We start from the raw sequence: 20,098 nt of genomic DNA, 5'->3' as shown, positions 1-20,098 counted from the left end.
CTGCACTGCTGTGCAAAGCAGCTGGTCTGGGATTTCTGGGCATTTTTTACATTGGAAGAATAATTGCATTGTCTGGGGGGACTTGAGAATCCAAATCTGACAGACCTGAAAGGCAGTCCAAAGATGTTCCCTGGGCCAGCCCCTGGCTTCCGTCCTTTTCCCTCTCCTTATGTTAGAAGCTTGAGGGAGAGAGGGGTCCCTCTAGGGAAGGTGAGGAGGCTGCTGCCCATAGGTACTCATTATATCTGTTGGGAGGACAGTATGAAGTCCCCAAGGTTGGTTGGGAAGGGTGCAGGTGAGTTGATCTTTGCTGCTGAGGGTACTCTGGACAGGTCTCCCATGAGCAAATGTGGGGGCTTAGAGTGTGGGGGAAGACTTCTGGTTGGAAGACATGTTCCATTTGGAGGGGTTCAGCTGGTATAGCCCTAGACCTCAAGGGGGAGGGGGTGAAGTGACAAGTCACTTCAAGTCAATTGCCCTAGGGCCTTACCCTTCTCCTGGAAATGGATGAGGAAATTCATCCTGAGGTGGCCCTGAGAAGAGGACAGGGCGCAGGCACTTGACCTATGTGACTTATGTTCAAAGGACCCAGGGATAGGCAGAATTCTATGTATCTTTGAGGAGGGATGTGGGTACAAGGGAGTCTGGCTCTTGCTGGCATTGTTTTTGTTGAAGTGGCCACTGTTAGGGTGAGGCTGAGGCGGGCTCCAACACCGAGGAAGAAGAGATGCCATAAACCCAGCTGGGCTGTTGGCCCTCCTGTGAGTGATCACTGGGCATGGCATGGCCATGCTTACCTGGGGGCCAGTCCAACCTGGAGCCTGGCCCTGCTCAGTGACCATATAGGGCAACAGCCTCACTGCTGAGACCCTAGGCAGCAGGATTTCCTGAGATGCTGGTGCTCTGAGGGCTGGCTGGGGGCTGTTGTAGCGCAGAGCCCATGTGAGGAACTTACAGTTCAAGGTGACTGCTGCTTTGGAAAACAGTAATGGAGCAGACCTGGGTTCAGCAACATAGCCCCACAGTGACATTCTGTGCAGTCCCAGCACCCACAACGAGGGCGCGTCTGTGCTAGGAAGACCCAAGCAACTTCTGACACATGGGAGAGAGGGTGTTTCCCCCAGGTCTTTAGGTTGGCCGTGCTGGGCTGGGAGGCCTAAGACTTTGGTGGAGGTGGGAATCTGTATGTTGGTATTTTTGGGGTGGGAATCAAAGCCAGAAAGGCCACCGGGGTCCAGAAAGTAAAAGGACGGACCTGCGAAGGCCTTCCCCGTGGCTGGCATGAGGTGGATGCTTGATGAATTGCTAATTCTTTGGTCATACTTGACTTTGTGAAGATGGGCTGGGGGATGGGGCGCTGGTGAAGTTCAGAGAAGAGGATGGGGGCCTTGTGGGAAAGTTGGGTTTGGAAATGGCAACAATTTGGGCTGTAAGTGTGACATGGCTTGTCCCAACTGGTAAGAAGGGTCTTTCACTAAGGATGCCTCAAGCTTTGAGTCTCAGGACTAATCAGTGCTCCAGTGATGCATGGGGCAAGTGCAAGGAGATGTACCCATTTCCCCTTCAGTTCTGGGCATTTCCCTGAGCGGCTCAGCAGGGAAGGTGTTAGAGACCAGGACTAACCATCTAACCATGTCTCTAGTATTTGCATAAGGAAGCACTTGTTGCAGGGTTAATTTCTGAGTGACAGTGAAACTGGGAGAATTCGGGGGTTGAGTGGAGGAGGAAGTGCCTTGGCTGTTATTGCCCACCCTGGTTTCACCTGTGCTCCTAGTCCTTATCTTTCTATGTTTGAAGACTCTGCCATTGGACAGGGCTTTCTTCTCTTATCTCTTCTTCCCCTGCTGCCTTCTGTCATCCAATCTGGCTTTTGGGGTAGGTCAACTCAGGGTGATGCTGACCCTGGGCAGCAGGGGGTGGCTGTGGCCTGTGGGTTAGAGAAGTGGTGGGGAGAGGCAGTGGGGCATTTTGAATGGGGGTAGAGGGAGGTACTCCTGTCCTGGCTGGCCTGATTTCTTGAAGTGCTGGGGCTTGGTCTGCTTGGAGACATGGGAGTCCTAATGTAAGCACTGGGCAGGATGCCCCAGTCCCCCACCCCCATTTTGCCATGGAAGCAGCAGCAAGATGGCAAATGCCTATTGCCCTGCTCTTCCCGCCTCCCCCTGCTTCCTCCTCCTTTCTCCTGCCCAGCTGAGCCAGCACTTTTTTCTTCTCTCCTTTATCTGCGTGAAAAGTACAGGGTGTTCTGTTTCTCCTGTGCATACAGATCAAGGAGCGGATGTTATTTATTTATTTCTTTACCCAAGGCGAGAAAAAGACAGGCAGGCACTGAGGACCATTTAAATGATTTTTCTTCCTCAATAAGGCAGTTTCTTATTAAAAAAAAAAAAAAATCCAAAAGGAGAAGATGATACAGACCAACAGAAAACAAGAAAACAAGTTGCTCACTACCTTCCCGTGCTGGAGACAAAAGAGCACCCAAAGGTTCACTCGAGTCTTTAGCATACAGTAGGGATTTCTGGATGTCTTCTCTCTTCTTTCATTTGGACCCATGGGATGATAAGGGAGGGGGACCACAAGGAACACTTATCTCCTTGCCCTCTGTGGGCAGTGTGGAGCTCCTTTGGCATTTGGGGGGCACCAGGTATAATGGGACTGGTCTAGAACAAGGCCTATGGAGGGCCAGGACTATGGGGTTAGCTGTGAGGGTCAAAGGTGGCAGGTTAATTTCTGAGTGACAATAAAATTGGAAGAACGTGGTCTCCAAGTACTTGTGTCACTTCCACCTGACACTCCACCTGTGATATCTTTGTGAATTCAAGGTTTCTGTGACCTGATGTGGGAAATGGAGGTTCTTTCTGCAATCATCTTAAAGTCAGGAGTGCCTGCCAGCATTTTCCATGACCATACCCAGAACCCTTTCCAAAACCAGTCTGCTTGTAATGCAGCTTCAGAACCTGATGAATTAGTTTCTTGCATGAGCCCCGTGAAAATGCTGACAGTCTTGTAGTAGTACTTAGGGCCTTATTTGACTGTCTCCACAGTGGACAAGCTGGCCATACCCTCGGGGAGGCCAGGAGGTCAGGTAACTGGCTGCCAGTTTCTCCTATCCAGGCTTCCCAAAGAAAGAGCTCACCTAGTCCCCTGGTTTTCAGAGGCAATACTCAGGAAGCCTGATGATAAATAGGATGACCAGTACCTTTAGTTTAATCGTTTAAACCCTGGACCCCTTAGCAGCTTTTCAAGATGCAGTTCCAGTGAGGCTTGAGAACCACTTCATCCATCTTACCCGCTAATGGTATAAAAGAAGTTACTTGCGGCGGGGGCAGGGGAGGAGGGGTGCTGGCAGGGGACCCCCCCAGTCCGGGGGAGCTGGGGGATGGGGGCGGGGCCGGCAGCGATGCCACGTCTTCGTGGGGTGCCCAGGAAGCGGTGGCGTCATTGCAGCTGGCGCTGGGCCCTCCGCAGCATGCCGCGTGTTTACAAACCTGACGCAGCGTCAGCGCTGGCTGGCAGACATCCGGCAGCATCATCTCTGACCCTGCCTGCCCGCCAGTCCCCTGGCGCGTGCGGGCGGCCACATCCTCACCTCTAAATTTAGACGGCAGGAAGTAGAACCTGGGGGAGGGGAGGGGAGGAATGACTTGAGCTAGCTCTGACCCCATGCATTCGGGAGGAGGAGGACTCAGCATCTCAGGGATCAGAGGAGAGGGGGGAATAGGAACAGAGGAAGGAGGAAGGAATGAAGAGCCCTGAGACCGCCTTTGGCCTCATCCCTTGGGAAAGCCCGGACACAGCCTCTATTGGAGGGGAGGCGGGGAGCCCCTGTTCCTGAAAGTGGAAACTGCCGGTGAGGGGTTCCGGGCCTCGGGCGCCACCTTCTGTCCCTTTAGAGAATCGGTTTTGCTCTGAGTGGGTTCATCTGAGTCTTTGGGTTTGGAGGGTGGTCAGGGTGTCCGGAATTCCGAGTGAGGAGGTGGTGGGTCATTTCCGTCCAGGCCCAAACGTTCTGTGGGCAGGTGGAATAGGTGGGGGTAAGTGCAAAGAGCAGCTTAGCAGCTTGAGTATATTTTGAAAAAGACTGCTTTTTGCTAAGATTGATAAGCAAGGACACCGTTCCAAGTAGAATGGAAACCTCAGTAGCCAGACCTTGGGATGTGCAGAAGGAAGTCAGCATGCCAGCCTTTGATCCATAGATGAGTGGATTGGAGGGCAGGGATGAATATCTGAGATAGACATACATACCTATAGTAAGTTATACTTTTTTTTTTGATATAGGGGATTGAACCCAGTGATTAACCAGTGAGTCTCATCCCCAGCCCTTTTACACTTTTTATTTTGACATAGGGCCTTACTAAGTTGCTGAGGCTGGTCTCAAACTTTCAGTCTTCCTTCCTCAGCCTCTCAGATCCTTGGGGATTACAGGCCTCCCTTACAAATCTTAAATGTACAAATCAGTGAGTCTTTATGTATATACTGTGTAATCATCACTCAGATCGAGATATGCAGGAAATTCTCTCCGGACCCTTCTTACTCATCTCCCCTCCCTTACAGTCTCTCTTCTGATCCCTGTCTTCACAGGACTTCCTGAACTTTGTGTAAATGAAGTCATACAGTATGTGCTTTTTTGTCTCTTGCCACTTGCTCACTGTCATGTCTTTTAGGTACATGTATGTTATTGCAAGTATCAGATAGTTCAGTTTTGTTTATTGCTGAAGAATATTCAGTTGGGTGAATATACTACATATAGTGCAATGTATGTATCTATTCTACTGCTGATAGACCTATGGGTTGTTTATAGTTTTCTTTTCTTTTTTTTTTGTTATTATAAAAAATCACTAGAAACATTCTTTTTTATTACTAATAACAAAGGCTTTATTGATTAGACTTCTCTTTTATCATTGCCCTATTAGTGTTTCCTTGAATTACTAAGAGCATCAGAAATGTATGTAGTACATTAAAGAATGAAGCAGTTATTAGGTAGAAACATTCTTTTTTTTAAAAAAAAATTTTTGGTTGTAGTAGGACACAGTACCTTTATCTTATTTATTTATTTTTTATGTGGTGCTGAGGATCAAACCCAGGGCCTCGCACGTGCTAGGCGAGCCCTGTACTGCTGAGCCACAATTCCAGCACTAGAAACATTCTTTAACAGATTTATTTGGTGGAATATACCCTGCTTCTCTTGGGTGCATTCTTAGCAGTGGATTGCTATGCAGTAGGAAGGGTCATGCTTAACTCTTGGTTATGGGTGACAGTTTTTTGTTTATACCATAGTTGCAGGCAGCTTCCTCTACCTGAGTTTATTCTGATGTTAGATCCTGGACACAGTTAGATTCTGCAACTTCTGCTACTCAAACCTCAGTGAAGGAACTGGAGTAGACATTGTTTAGGTCGAGGAAAGACCAGAAACAGGATCAGGACTGAGAGTATTGTCCCAGGACACCTCCAAATCCTCTTGATCATTCTGGGAATAGAGAGGCTGTGTCTTCTGGGGCAGATTCAGACACCCTGTTGGCCTCCCAGCAACGGCTCCTCTAGTCTGGCGTCTCTGAGCAAGCTGGCTTAGTGTAACTGTCAATTTGATGTCTGGCCTCTGGTGCCACAGGTCCTCATGGTCCTCCGTTTCCTGGGCTCCTTGCTGCTTTGTGGTGACTGAGGGGCTGGGTGGCTGGGCAAAAAAAATGTACCAGGAATAGCAGAGGCTTGATGGACACCAGCCTCGTGGCACTCTCTGGGGGGAGGGTGGGACTTTGTCCTTCCCACCAAATTGCCACCTCATTGAGACTGTGAAAGACTAACAGAAAGCCTGGATGAGAATTGAAGGGATGAGAGAGGGAGAGAGAGAGAGAGAGAACACAAGGGCACATGCCAGGCAAGAGTCAGGCAAAGGAGCAAAGCAGTGTCTATCCTTGTGTGTGCAAATATCCTGGACTTGGTGTGAGCATCCTGTGATCCGTGCAAGTATCCTTGGGTATGTGTGAGCATCCAGGGGTTGGTGTCAGCATTCTGGGGTTGGTATGAGCGTCCTGGGGTTGGGTCAGCATTCTGGGGTTAGTGTGAGCATCCTGTGGTCTATGCAAGTATCTTGGGGCCTGTGCAAATGTCCTTGGGTATGTGTATCCTGGGGTTAGTGTGTGTCTCCAGGATTTGATGGGAGCATCCTGGGGTTGGTGTGAGCTTTCTGGGGTTGGGACATACTGGACCACAGTAGCCATGCTTGGCTGCGCTAGTTCAGGATCAACAGCCTCATGGTCAATGTCTCTTGACTTTGGCTTTTTTGGTCATCTCCTCACTGGCCACTGTTTGCCTCTGCTTTGGGGCCTTTGGATAGGAAAGAGGTACTAACAGGTTTGGGATGGAATTGATGGATGTCAGAGGCTTAGGATGGGCTCCATTTCCTGGTGAGGACTCAAATGCATCGCCCTTTCTTTTCTTTATTCCCTTCCTTCCTCCTACCTTTATTTACTTCTTTCTCCTTCCCTGCATCCTTTAGAGGTAACTCTTCTTGTCCAGGTCTTCAGAGAGGGAGGAGTAGGACTCGGTCCCCTCTAGAGGACAGAGTGTGATGGGAGCCTGTGAGTGTCCCTTGGGGCAGCTGAGCTGTGACACTCCTCCTCCTAGGTTCCTAGAAGGCGAGTGCGGACGGTATGCAAAGTTGTGAATCCAGTGGCGACAGTGCGGATGACCCTCTCAGTCGTGGCCTACGGAGAAGGGGACAGCCTCGTGTGGTGGTGATTGGCGCCGGCTTGGCTGGCCTGGCTGCAGCCAAAGCACTTCTGGAGCAGGGCTTCACAGATGTCACTGTGCTTGAGGCTTCCAGCCGCATCGGAGGCCGCGTGCAGAGCGTGAAACTTGGTAAGCATTACCCCAGGCAGCACCTCCCTAGGTCACATTTTATTCTCTAACCCATGGCCCTGCCTGAAATCTCATTATCTTCTTCCTTAGGATACACATTTCTTCATATAACCTGTAAATATTTTCCAGAAGCTTCCTTTGTGTCCTTCACAGAGAGGGAGAAGGTGGAGTTCTAACATCCATTCTTGGAGAATGCTGGCTTGGTAGCTAGGATTCATAGTGTTCAGGAGGAAGGGGATACCTAGAGGCAGCTTGCTTGGTACTAGGTGGGCTAGTTTCTTCGGTGTTGCAAGAAGGGGAATCTGCAACTTCCTACTAGTCATTAATTTTTGAGTATGAATTAGTGTATCATTACTAAGAGAGCTAGTCCTAGGACAATAGAAACTTAAGTTAGCGGAGGTGGAAGGGATTTTGGGCCTTCTTGTGGGTGATGTGCAGGTCTTAGGATTGCCTGTAAAGAAGGTCTGTTCAGGTTTCAGATAAAGAGGACCCTAGAGAAAGCAGCCAAGTAAAAGACTTGATTTTGGGATGGGCAGATTTTACCAAGTCTCCTACAGAGTGGGGGAGATTGCTTGAAATGCAGCTGGAGGTCAGGGCTTCCCAGTCATTGTGGGGATCTGACAATGAGAGGTTAAGTGGGTTGGGACCATGAAGATGATCCATGGCAAGCACACATGGTGGCCTGCAGTGTGTGGATGAGCCCTCTATAGGGTTTTGTGTGTGTTTGTGTCTGTTCTACCCTAGTTGGCAAGGGCAAGAAGAGCCTGTGAGCTCACTTGCTCGGAGAGGAAGGTGGTCAGGCTTAGAACCAGCAGAGATTAGGACACCTGGGGACCCTCTCTCTTCTTGTAGAAGAATGAGTTAAGAGTCTTTCCCTAGAGCAGTGAATAGAAAGCATATGTAAAGTTTTGTCCCTCCTCCTCCGGCACACACTGTAGTGTCTGCTGGAAGTAGGGATGAAAGTACCATCCAAAGGACTTGTAAACCTGGGACAGCCCGTGGAAGTGCTGGGACTCTTTGCTAACACCCAATTGGTTGGCTGGCTGGGAGCCTTGGGGAAAGGCAGTCTAATTACCCATCTGGATGAGATGTTCAGGGTCTGATATAGAAACCGAAGACAAGGAGACAGATGGCCTAGTCATGGTAGCTGAGAGCTGAGAGCTAGAAGCTAAACGGTCATCATTAGCTGTAACCTGTATGAATCTTTCTCTGAATCTCAAGACCTGCCCCTTACCTACAAAGAGGCCCCAAATTCCCTTCCACCTCTGCTAACTAGCCTTCCTATTGCCTGGGGCAATTCATACTCATACAGGAAAATGCTGGTACAAGGTGGCACTGCAGGAGAGAAGGGCCGAGAAAGGCTGAGAGGATGATTGGGTAGGAAGTCTTGCTGTGGGGAAGGAGGCTGGGTATGCAATGATGGTGGTAGAAGTTGAGCAGATAGAGAGAAGAAGGGGCAGTATGTGTGGAACGATGAATGTGAGAAGATGGAGGTGGCCAGGATGGGGAGCACATGTTAGAGCAAGAGTATGTATAATTGTGTCATGTGTGCAGTTCCCAGGATACTAAATGTCTGTGAAGTTGGCATAGAGATGATGTCTGATGCCCTTTGGATGCATGGATGATAGACAAGGATGACAGAGACAGAGGGGCCAGCTGGAAGGGGGCAGGCAACATCCTCTGCTGGGGGCTTGCTCTGTGCAAAGCTTGGGGATAGAGGTGGAACACTGACTCTGATCCTGACCTTGAGCTTCTCTCCTCTTCCTGCTTTTGATGAGTATCCTGAGGCAGGAAAGGTGCTCTGTGTCAGGGCTGCCCAGTGGGTGGTGTAACTTGTAACTCCCTGCTGTGCCCTAGGAAGGGTTCAGGTCCCTCCTCAGAGTACTGGTAGCTTTCCTCTTCCATTGTGAACTCACAGCAGACCAGACTCTTGGAGAGCCTGAAACCTAAGGCTCTAGAGGAAGGTCAGTAATAGAATGACCTTAATGACCACTGGGTTGCCTTTGCAGGCAGGGCGTCAGGCTTTCAACTACTGGTGCTCTTCAGTCTGATCACTTTTCTTGGACAAAAAGACCTATACATTCCTGCTTTTTCCAGAGACGCCAGAAAATTCTATTTTGTTAGCTGTGGTATGAGGTTGCATTTTTCTCTTGTTTTTGGCATGTACATGTGTACAGGGCTATTTTTAGTAACTGCTGATTTAATTAGAAGCAGCCAAGGAAAGGGAAGGCATGAAAAAGGAGAACATGCCTAGTTCTTAGGGTGAGGGCTAATACTGCTGTATGTTATAATGTATTGGATAGCTATTGCTGTATAACAACATGCCCTCAAATGCAATGGCTTAAAGCAGCATCATTTGATTTGCTTAAATTCTGCAGGTCAGAAATGTTGGCAGGACTCAGGTAAGTGGGTCTTTTGCTGGATTTGCCTTAGCTCCCTCATATGGCAACAGTCATCTGGCAGCTTAACTGGGGTTAGTTAAGATATCTAAGATGGCCTCACCCACATGCTTGGTGGTTGGCATAGGTTTTTGGTTCCAGCATGTATCTCTAGTAGGATAAGACTGGTTCCCCCCACCTCCCACCCACTGCCCCGGCACCGTGGTTGTTACATTCTAGAGGGTGAGAGTAGAAGTCATGAGGTCCCTTGGCTCTGAAGCCACAAATATCACTTTCACCATATTCTACTAATCAAAGCAAGACATGAGTCCAGCCCAGATCCCAGGGGTGGGGAAAAGGACTCCACCTCTTGATGGGAGAAATGGCAAAGTCGTGTTACCAAGGGGCATGTTTACAAGGATAGGATGGTTTTTTTTGTGACCATCTTGGCAAGAAATTTACCACATATATCTTGAACCAGTGTGCAAAAACAAAACACCAAAAATGTTTCTATCCTCTTTGCATTGTTTTGACTTCTCTGGGAACTAAGTAGGGAAGGAAATGAATGTACCATGATCCTTGAAGCATTAGAAGAGGAAACTGAGGCTCAGGGAGAGAGACAGCATGCCAAAGTCTAGACTTTGACTGGAGGTAGAAAACAGAACCATTTCCCAGGGCTGTCCCAACTTGGACCCAGGAGTGACCTTCCAGCCACCTCAAATAGATACTCTAACCAGAGAATCTCTGCCCCCTGTGCTAAAGGATTAGAAGGCTTATTTCCCCCTGGAGATATGGTTTAGATTTCTCTAAGGAGGAATCTTTCAAACTGGAATGTTGGCCCTCTCTCTCCTCCCCATTTGGAGGGGGCCTTTTTCTATCTGGGAGAAGGACTTAGACCCTGGGGTGATGATGGTATTGAGTTGGAGTAAGGCTGGATGAGGATCTTGGTGCTTTACTTAACTTGGGTACCCAGGTATCCACAGTTTTCCTCCCGAGCAGGGAGGCGCCAGGGAAGAGGGACGTCTGGTATCTGGTGTTATTTTGGAAAAAGGTTGGACTGGAAATGGAGAGCCTTCTAACTGTTCCCATCCTGAATCATTCTGGGTGGCTCTTCTCTTAGCTGTAAAGTGGGTTTCACTGGGAACTTTTCCTGAAATCTTTAGTTGGTTTTCAGAGGACGCTGAGCCCTTTCTTGTCCTGTTCTTGAGGTTGGGAGGATTCCCTTGGAGGAAGAAGAGGAGGCAGTGTTCAGGCCCTGTCTAAAGAAATTCCTGCCCCTCTAAGGGCCTATTGTTGTTGCCATTAGGACACGCCACCTTTGAGCTGGGAGCTACCTGGATCCATGGCTCCCAGGGGAATCCTGTCTATCATCTAGCAGAAGCCAATGGCCTCTTGGAAGAGACAACTGATGGGGAGCGCAGCGTGGGCCGCATCAGCCTCTACTCCAAGAATGGGGTGGCCTGCTACCTTACCAACCGTGGCCGCAGGATCCCCAAGGACGTGGTTGAGGAATTCAGCGATTTATACAACGAGGTAAGGGCTGGTCAGGCAACAGGGTGTGGGGAAGGTGGGAGGAGTTGGGAGACCTGCTGGGATCTTCTGTGATCCTAGTTGTGTGTCTTTGCACACTGTGGGCCCTACCTTTGGAAAGGAAGGACAGTTTGAGAATAAAATGGAAATAATGAGTGGAGAGGTACTAGGCAAGTCATACATGATTAAATATTTCTTCTAAATGGCCTTAAACATCTTTTGTTAGTGTTATTAGTAGATACTTGGGTGGCAGTGTTTTTCTATGATTGTTTTTGGATAATCTTAAAATTTTATTTTCTAATTATTCACAGTACATAGCAGTAGAACTGAATTTATATATTGATTTTAACTTCCTTGCTGAATTAATATTTTGAATTTTAATAATATCTAGTTACATTATGGAATACAAATTAGTATATCTACTAATATACTAATTTGTATCCCATAATATAACTATTAATATACTAGTTTATATTCTATGAATATTTCTGAACTTTAGGTACTACATGAAAATGAAAATTTTGTCTTTTTTTCTTTCTAATCCAGAGTTGTCTAGTAGAACATTTTCACAGTGATGGATATATTTTAAATCTGCACTATCCAATAGGGTAGTCACTAGCCACATGTGGCTTTTGAGCACTTGAAATGTAGCTGGTATAACTGAGAAGCTAAATATTTAATTTTAAGTTGCTACAGGTGTCTAGTGATTACTGTATTAGGTGCATAGCCTCAGGATATTTTTCTTACCATATTGCACTGGTTAGTATCACAGTCTAATGTTAAAGGTAGCAATGGCATACATCCTTTAATTATTCAGGTTTTTTAAAAATTGTTAATGTTCTTAGTATCTTTCAGTGGTGCTGTGAACTGCACTGAACAGGCAAGGTAATGTATAGACCTTGTTTTCTGATAGCCTGGCATTTGTAATGTAATGACCCTTTTTACTCCATCCAGGACAGCAAATGGGCCAGCAAGCACCTTTTGTGCATTTTCTAATCTCATGCTTTGGAAGTCCCTGCTGAGTGGAGGACAGGGACACAAAGTATTTTCTCTGTAGGCACTGCCAGTATATTTTCTGTATAGTTCCTTGGTATTATGTGTTTTCACTCACTGCAGAGAGGTTGAATTATTAACGATCAGATAAGGACTAGTATTCTTCAAGGTAGACCTTCCTGGTCTACACCCTGATTCCCAGGCTATTGGAGTGCTTCAAGCATGGATGCTTTTTGAAAATGACTTTCAGGACCATGACCTCCCCCGACCTACCACTGCCCCAGCACTGGGGTTCAAGCCCAGAGACTAGCACATGCTAGGCATATGCTTTACCACTGAGCTGCACTCCCAAACCTTGCTCTTTTAAATGTCCTTAAAAGTAGATCATCAGCTGGACGTGGTAGTCCTGGGGATTACAGGGACTGTACACCTATAATTTCAGCAGCTTGGGAGGCTGAGGCAGGAGGACTGCAAGTTTGAAGCCAGACCCATCAATTTAGCAAGACCTTAAGAAACTTAGTGAGATCTTGTCTCAGAATAAAAAAATAAAAAGGGCCAGGGATGTAGCTCAGTGGTAAAGTGCCTCTGGGTTCAATAATCAGTACCAAAAAAAAAAAAAAAAAAGTAGATCATCATCAACTTGTGCTGGTCCATTTGATTTTTGAAAGTCAAGGGTATGAGTTATGGAAAATAGGGTAGATAAAGTAGGTTATCAGTTTATCAATCTGGGTCATGGTGCTTTGGGTCTGAAGGTTGAAGCATAACCATGAGGTTAGGATTTCCTTGATGATGATCTTGATTCAAATATCAGTTATAATATTTATTAGCTATGTAATTTTTTTTAGGGGGGCGGTACTGGGGATTGAACCCAGGGGCACTTACCCACTGAGCCACATCCCCAGCCCTTTTTTGTATTTTATTTAGAAACAGGTTCTCACTGAGTTGCTTAGGGCCTCACAAAGTTGCTGAGGCTGGCTTTGAACTCGAGATCCTCCTGCTTCAGCCTCCTGAGCCGCTGGGATTACAGGTGTGTGTCATTGGGCCTGGCCTAGCTATGTAATCTTGAGCAAGTTATTGAACCTCTCAGACCTTTACTTTCCTTATTTGTAAAAAGGACATGGTTGTACCTACTTCTTAATGTTGTAAGGATTAAATGAGATCCCAGTGAAAAGTGCTTAATAAGAACTGAGGTAGCTGGGCGTGGTGGCACATGCCTGTAATTCCAGTAGCTTGGGAGGCTAAGGCAGGAGGATCTCAAGTTCAAAGCCAGCCTCAGCAACTTAGTGAGGCCCTAAACAACTTGGTGAGAACCTGTCACAAAAAAAAAAAAAAAAAAAAAAAAAAAAAAAAAAAAGCCAGGGATATCATTCAATGGTTAAGTGTCCCTGGGTTCAATTCCTGTATCCCTTCAAAAAAAGGTGGGGCTAGTATTAGCTACCTTTGACCTGTCCCATGTCCTGGAATCACATCAGGAAGCCATTATTTAACTTAGGGGAGGAGACTGTACCTACATGACAAACTCATGTTCAAGTTAAGGCTGTTCTCAGCAGTGGTGGACACAAAGACAGGCAACATTCCTCACTCCTCAGTTGGGTTTTGGCCTCTAGTCAATCACCATGAGCTAAGGATGGGCTACTATGTTGTTAATCACTCAAGGAAAAACCCCAGGGAGGGGGAGGTAGTTGAGAGCCTGACGCCTTGGCAGTGGTCTGGTGTGAGGAATTTGCTGAGGACTCCAGTTAAGGCCAAACACCCAGTATCTTGTGACTGCAGAGAGGACAAGCGAATAATTTAACTCATTTTCTTTTGTATAATTTATACATACAAGACATGTTTAATTCATGTTTCTATCTCTTGTGGAGGCCTTTCCCTGGAGTGGAATGGTGGGGGTGGGGAGTGGTGATCTCAGTAGGCTTTGCCACCTCCTTTGACTCTGTGGCCCCATGGCCTGTCCCAGGGCTGGGGTGCAGGGCACACATTGTTCTCACAGATGTGTGCTGACTGAATCTGAACTCACTCTAGGAAAGGAAGCACACCACTAGTCAGCTCAGCTGCAGATGTGCAGCCCACAAGCCCACATTTGCCAGTGTCCTGGGAATGACAGCAGTGGATGGGGGATCTTGCTGTCTTCCTGCTGACAGATTTTTTTAGATTAAGTCTTAGTCCTTGATGTCCCAGCCCCTGCCTGTCTTTTCAGAGTCATCTCTTGAACTTTCTCTCTCTTTGTTGCTCCCTTTGGCAAGATTAATCCACATTAAGGTTTCTGAATGCATCTCCATCTCTCCCCACCTGTCTCCCTGCCCGCCTCTGGCTGTGCTCTTCCCTCCGCCTGAAACAGTTTGCTTTTCTTTCCCAATGCCATCCTGACTGTCTCTCAACTATTTAGGGCTGATAGATCTCACAACACCTTGTCTATCACAGCATGTCCCATAAAAACAGCTGTCATGAATATCTCTATAATTTGAGTGCTCATGGGCTGGGACCCTTTCTCTCTTGCTCACCATTACAACCTGTGTCTGGCATTAAGCCTAATAAATGTGTGTTGAGTGAATGTTGGGGCCTGCCCCAGGGATGGCTTACCTTCTTTAGGGAGGCCTGCCTAGAGTTTTGTGGAGGTTATATACCAAGCAGGCAGGATGAGTAGAAGGACTCTGTTCCAAGGGACTGATTATCACTATTGCTGAGATGTGGGTTGGAATTCTTGCTGAAATGTGCCCACAAAATAATTTCCATTCCTTGGTGTGCTGGGGCTTCCTTGAGATGTCCCTTCTCTGTTCATCCCTTCCCTCTGCATTGATTGAGGGCATTGACTCTTTTTTTACATGCTGTTACCACCCTTTCTCCGCCATTTCTGAGTGATCAGATCTCAGGGACCCTCTGCTCCTCTCCCTGAAACACTGGCCAATCAACAGCTTTAGGCTGCTTTCTTGGGAAAGGGCAGAACAGAAATGCTTGGGCAGGGGGACAGGGAAAGGGTTGTGCATTTGATTCTTGGAAAAGGTGGTGTATGTTAGACCTATGTATGTTCCTTCGTGGGATGTGGAGCCCTATAGACCTGTACAGAACCTCTGAGGGGGTGGTTTCTTTTCCCCCAGACTGTATAGGTGCCAAATGTTTCAATTCTAAGCAAAGGTCCTGCAACAACCTTGGAATCCATGCCACCTCTCTGAGGTGAGGAGGCTGGCTGCCTAGGGCAGCCTGCCATTCCCAGCCTGCTTAGCAGGTGCTCCTTCATGCAGAGGTCAAGGGCTCAGCACATCCAGGGACCACCTGGTAGCTGTCACTTTCAAATTGGGCTCCTTTCATTTGGGGGTGGAGGTGCAATGAGGGAGTGTGAGTTTCCTGGGGTCTCTCTGGCAGGTCTATAACTTGACCCAGGAGTTCTTCCGGCATGGTAAACCAGTCAACGCTGAGAGTCAAAACAGCGTGGGGGTGTTCACCCGGGAGGAGGTGCGCAATCGCATCAGGGATGACCCTGACGACCCGGAGGCCACCAAGCGCCTGAAGCTTGCCATGATCCAGCAGTACCTGAAGGTATCTTTGCTGTTAAGTACAGCTGTCAGAGTGAAGAAGCCTGATTCTGGGGGAGTCTGGGTCTGAGGAGGGCTGTGCTGCCCAGAGTTCTTGTTCTTTGCCCAGCCTGGCTCTGGTGTCATTGGCTTCTCTCTGGGTCCTCCCACAGGTGGAGAGCTGTGAGAGCAGCTCACACAGCATAGACGAGGTGTCTTTGAGCGCCTTTGGGGAGTGGACGGAGATCCCCGGTGCCCACCACATCATTCCCTCAGGCTTCATGCGGGTTGTAGAGCTGCTGGCTGAGGGCATCCCCTCCCACGTCATCCAGTTGGGGAAACCGGTCCGTTGCATTCACTGGGACCAGGCCTCAGCCCGCCCTCGGGGCCCTGAGATTGAGCCCCGGGTTGAGGGCGACCATAATCATGACACCGGGGAGGTTGGTCAGAGTGGAGTGGGTCCCCAGGGGGGCAGATGGGATGAGGACGAGCAGTGGCCGGTGATGGTGGAGTGCGAGGACTGCGAGGTGATCCCAGCGGACCATGTGATCGTGACGGTGTCGCTGGGCGTGCTGAAGAGGCAGTACACCAGCTTCTTCCAGCCAGGCCTGCCGGCAGAGAAGGTGGCTGCCATTCACCGCCTGGGCATCGGCACCACCGACAAGATCTTCCTTGAATTCGAAGAGCCCTTCTGGGGCCCCGAGTGCAACAGCCTGCAGTTCGTGTGGGAGGACGAGGCAGAGAGCCGCACCCTCACCTACCCTCCGGAGCTCTGGTATCGCAAGATCTGCGGCTTCGATGTCCTCTACCCGCCGGAGCGCTATGGCCACGTGCTGAGTGGCTGGATCTGCGGGGAGGAGGCCCTCGTCATGGAGAAGTGCGACGATGAGGCGGTGGCTGAGATCTGCACGGAGATGCTGCGTCAGTTCACAGGTGTGCCCTCTGCTGCCCTTTCCGCCTGACCCCTTCGTTAGCCAGCTTCCCCCGAAGACCCTTGGCAGCTCTCCCCTCCCCGGACTGTGAAACCCAGATGGCTGTGGGCACCAGCTTGGCTCCTGAATTGCTGACACTCTCACTTCAGAGCATGCAGCTCTCAATGGGTGCTGTGTTTTCTTCCCCTTCTAAGGACTGATGGCAAAAACACTGCCCATTCCTTTCCCATGGTCTTCCTAAGAGTTGGATTTGATTTTTATAATCTGATTGTTTTAGTGAAACATTTTCTACACATATTTCCAGGAGAACTTAACAGGGACTCCTGACATTAGAATGGGAAATATGATTATCTGTAATTTTTTTTTTTTTTTTTTTTTTGCAGTGCTGGGAATGGAACCCCAGCCTTGTGCTAGGCTAATGCTGTACCAACTGAGCTACATTCCCAGCTCCTGTAGTTATTTTTAAGATAGGAAAATTAGGACCCTGAGAGATGGAATGTTTTGCTGGGGGTCACCAGGAGGTGATGAGTGGGCCTCCCTCCCTCCCTCCTCCTCCACCCTCAGTGCCTTCTCCAGGCAGCCTGATCTTCCTGCAGCCCTGGAGGTGGGGTGGAGTTGTTCATTCTGGGATGCCTTCTGTATGTATGCAGCCTTGTTTCTTATCCTTCCTCCTCTTGGCTCTTCTGACTCCCCAACAGGGAACCCCAACATTCCAAAACCTCGGCGAATCCTGCGCTCAGCCTGGGGCAGCAACCCCTACTTCCGAGGTTCTTATTCATACACACAGGTGGGCTCAAGCGGGGCAGATGTGGAGAAGCTGGCCAAGCCCCTGCCCTACACCGAGAGCTCTAAGACAGCGGTGAGTGGGGATGTGTTTGGTGAGAGGCCTGGGAGTGGGTGTGTGGGTATTTCGTGTGTGTCTGGTCCAGGTTGAGGAAGAGTATGAGGTAGTGTTCACTAAGGTATGCTAAAGTCAGGCAGCAGTGGAGTGGCACCTATAATGAAAGAGAAAACAAGACAGTGTGCGCTTAACATCTGGAAGAAAAAAAAAATGGAATCAAATTGAAACTTTAAATGCTTTCTTGGGATGATAAAAACTGAGCCATTTCATTCTGTTAGTTAATATGGTAGCAGTTAGTCATAATTGATTTAAATTAACCAGAATTTAAATTAATAAATTAAAAATTTCATTTCTTGGGTGTAGTCACATTTCAAATTTAATAGCCACATGTGGCAAGGGGCTCTCCTATTGAATTATGCAGCTATAGAATTTTTCAGTGTCATAGAATGTTCTATTGGATAGCACTGATTCAATGGAAATATTTTCCCACTATGTTTTAGAAAATAAAATTAAGAACACTACCTACTCCAAAATTATGTCACCTGTACACTAAAAAAAAAAAAAGGTAAATTTGAGAGTAATATATATTTTTGTTTCCACAAAGTGGATTTTTAGTTTTCCCAACTAAGTGTACATATAACAATAAATGTTAAAACCTCCACAGAATTAAATTTAAAACAATTCTTTGGAAAATTGGCGAAGGAAATTTCAGTCACCAAGGTACACTGTGTCTGCCCTGCTATGCTCAGAGGGAGAAAGGAAAGGGGTCTTCACAGAGGTCCCTACCACTGCCATAGCCATCTTTGCAAAAAGTAAACCTCTTATCACCTGCCTCAGGACTAGTGCATGTAAAAAAGCAAAGTAAAACAAAAATAACTGTGGCTTAAACAAGACAACTTTACTTCCATCACACAAAAGGAAATCTGGAGGTAGGTGTCAGGACCTAGTATTATTAGTTACTGACTTTTGTCTTCAGGGCCACCTTATGGTCCAAGAAGGGTGCAGAGACTCTGGATCTTACATCTGCCTCTTAGTCTAGAAGAAGGAAAGGCAGATGGGCAAAAAAGGGAATCTCTTGGAGCTGAGACATGGATCTCTAAGCAACCATGCATTTGCATCTCATTGGCCAGCACTTTGCCATGTGACCACACCTTGATAATGGAGAGGCTGGGCCACATCATTTTTATTTGGGATGACATCTGGCCCAATTAAAAACTAGGGCTTTATAATTGAGGAGATAGAGGAGAAAGGGTGGATGTGGGAACAGGTGTCTGCTACATAATCCTTCCCGCCACCTTTTCTGTTTAACAACCTCTGTGGGTTCCTTGTTGGTGGGATACAGCTACATCTGGGAACTTATTAGGAAAGCACATTCTCAGTGCCCCCAAGAAATGATGGATTAAAAACTGCATTTGATCAGGCTCCACAGCTGATGCCTTGGCATTTGCAGTTTGAAAGGCACCAGAATAAAGTCCACACACAAGCTTGGGATGCAAGAACTTGAACTTTGCCTAGACTTTACCAAGAGAGCCTGCTTTCTCCAGGTTGATTCCTGGATATACAAAAAATTGCACTTTCCCCCAGTGTGGAGCATTTTTTGCTCCCACTTTTACCTTTCTCTGAATGTTCTTTGCCTCTATTCATCCAGCATCTTCTGAGAACTGGCCCAAAGGTCCTCTCCTCTGGGAAACTCTGTGGGATCCACCAGGCCTCTTTTCTGAGCTGTTGGCACCTCACCCAAACACCTACCACATCATGTATGACCGTTGTTTAGTAATTGGGTTTCATGTCTGGCTTCCCCACCAGCATGGAAGCACCACAAAGCAGCAGCCTGCTCACCTTTTATCATCCAAGTGCCCAGAACAGTCCCTGGACCTTGATAGGGGCTCCATAAAGGTTTGTTAAATCACCACCTGACTTTATCATATGCTTATGTTCTTCCAGGTTCTAAGTGCTTTAGATCCATGATTTCACTCAGTCCTTGTAACCACCCTCAGAAGTAGGAGGTATAAACACATTTGGCCAGTGAGAAAATCAAGGCTCAGGGAGGTTAAACCCCTTGCCCTGTTTGCTACCAAGAGGCTCACAGAACATTTGAGACTGCAGAGCCTGGACTTCTAATAGCCTCAGTTCAGAAAGAACCAAGGTCTGGAAGTTTGGGGAAGAAAGAGGGGAAGGTGACCAGGTGGGACGTGTAGCTCCTCATCCTGTGGAAGCAGCAGAACCTGCATCTTAGATGCCTGCCCATTCTTCTGTGGTTTGTGTGTGGTAGGGATGAGGGTTCTGGGGTATTCAGGAAGCCCTTTGGCCTCTGCTGCTCCTTCATCCTCACCTTCCCTTCCCCCTACCCAGCCCATGCAGGTGCTGTTCTCTGGTGAGGCCACTCACCGCAAGTACTACTCCACCACCCATGGTGCTCTGCTCTCTGGCCAGCGCGAGGCTGCTCGTCTCATCGAGATGTACCGAGACCTCTTCCAGCAGGGGACCTGAGGGCTGTCCTCACTGCCTAGCGAGCATGTTCCTTAAAGAACAACCAACTCGTGACTGCCAGCCCCTGCCCCTTGCCCCCTTGTGCCCCTAACTTCCCAATCCTCTGTAGAATGGATTTTAATCTTTGGTAGAGCTAGATAATCTGGCTGGCCTCAGACCCAGCCCTGTAGCTGTTTCCTTTCTCCAGACCAGGTGGTGACCCTGTGGGGCCCGTTGATTTACCTCTGTGCTGGGATGCCGACTCCTGCACCTCCCCTTCTCCCTCCTTGTTATTGCAAGTGCCTTCAATACTTTGCATTTTGGGATAATAAAAGAGGCCACCCTTCCTGTGCTCCTCAGCTTCTCTCCTCAGTTCTCCTCAGCCTCTGCGTGTGTGTTTTTAATCACACCTCCTTTGAGCGGGGGTTGGTGGGGGGAACCATGGCCTGATGATGTCCCCAGAACGGTAGGTGCTTGCATTTACTGGAGGGGATGTCCCCCTCACCGTATTTGTGGCTAAACAGAGAGGTTCCTCAGGAATATAGGCCTCACCCTGCCCAGTGCTGGCTCCTTCAGGATGGGCCTAGG

At 48.1% G+C, this 20,098-nt stretch overlaps 1 protein-coding gene across 2 annotated transcripts in view; it reads left to right on the top strand.

The window, feature by feature from the left end:
- The window catches only part of Smox (spermine oxidase), a 36,664-nt gene extending 17,037 nt beyond the window's left edge, over window positions 1-19,627 (top strand). The window contains exons 2-8 of one of the 2 annotated variants that reach the window (XM_076851573.2): window positions 6,625-6,858; window positions 10,543-10,769; window positions 15,120-15,293; window positions 15,442-16,201; window positions 16,899-17,059; window positions 18,848-18,937; window positions 19,394-19,627. In XM_076851573.2, the coding sequence (XP_076707688.1) occupies window positions 6,651-6,858; window positions 10,543-10,769; window positions 15,120-15,293; window positions 15,442-16,201; window positions 16,899-17,059; window positions 18,848-18,937; window positions 19,394-19,531 (1,758 nt within the window). In that variant the 5' untranslated portion in view covers window positions 6,625-6,650 and the 3' untranslated portion in view covers window positions 19,532-19,627. The remainder of the gene's footprint in view (window positions 1-6,624; window positions 6,859-10,542; window positions 10,770-15,119; window positions 15,294-15,441; window positions 16,202-16,898; window positions 17,060-18,847; window positions 18,938-19,393) is intronic. The other variant, XM_076851572.2, reaches the window with a different exon arrangement.
- Window positions 19,628-20,098: the final 471 nt, after the last annotated feature.

Source organism: Callospermophilus lateralis, chromosome 3, assembly GCF_048772815.1.
Source record: "Callospermophilus lateralis isolate mCalLat2 chromosome 3, mCalLat2.hap1, whole genome shotgun sequence".
NCBI classification, from domain to species: Eukaryota; Metazoa; Chordata; class Mammalia; order Rodentia; family Sciuridae; genus Callospermophilus; species Callospermophilus lateralis.
The sequence above is the reverse complement of the archived record's forward strand: the minus strand, read 5'-3'. Positions and strand labels throughout refer to the sequence as shown.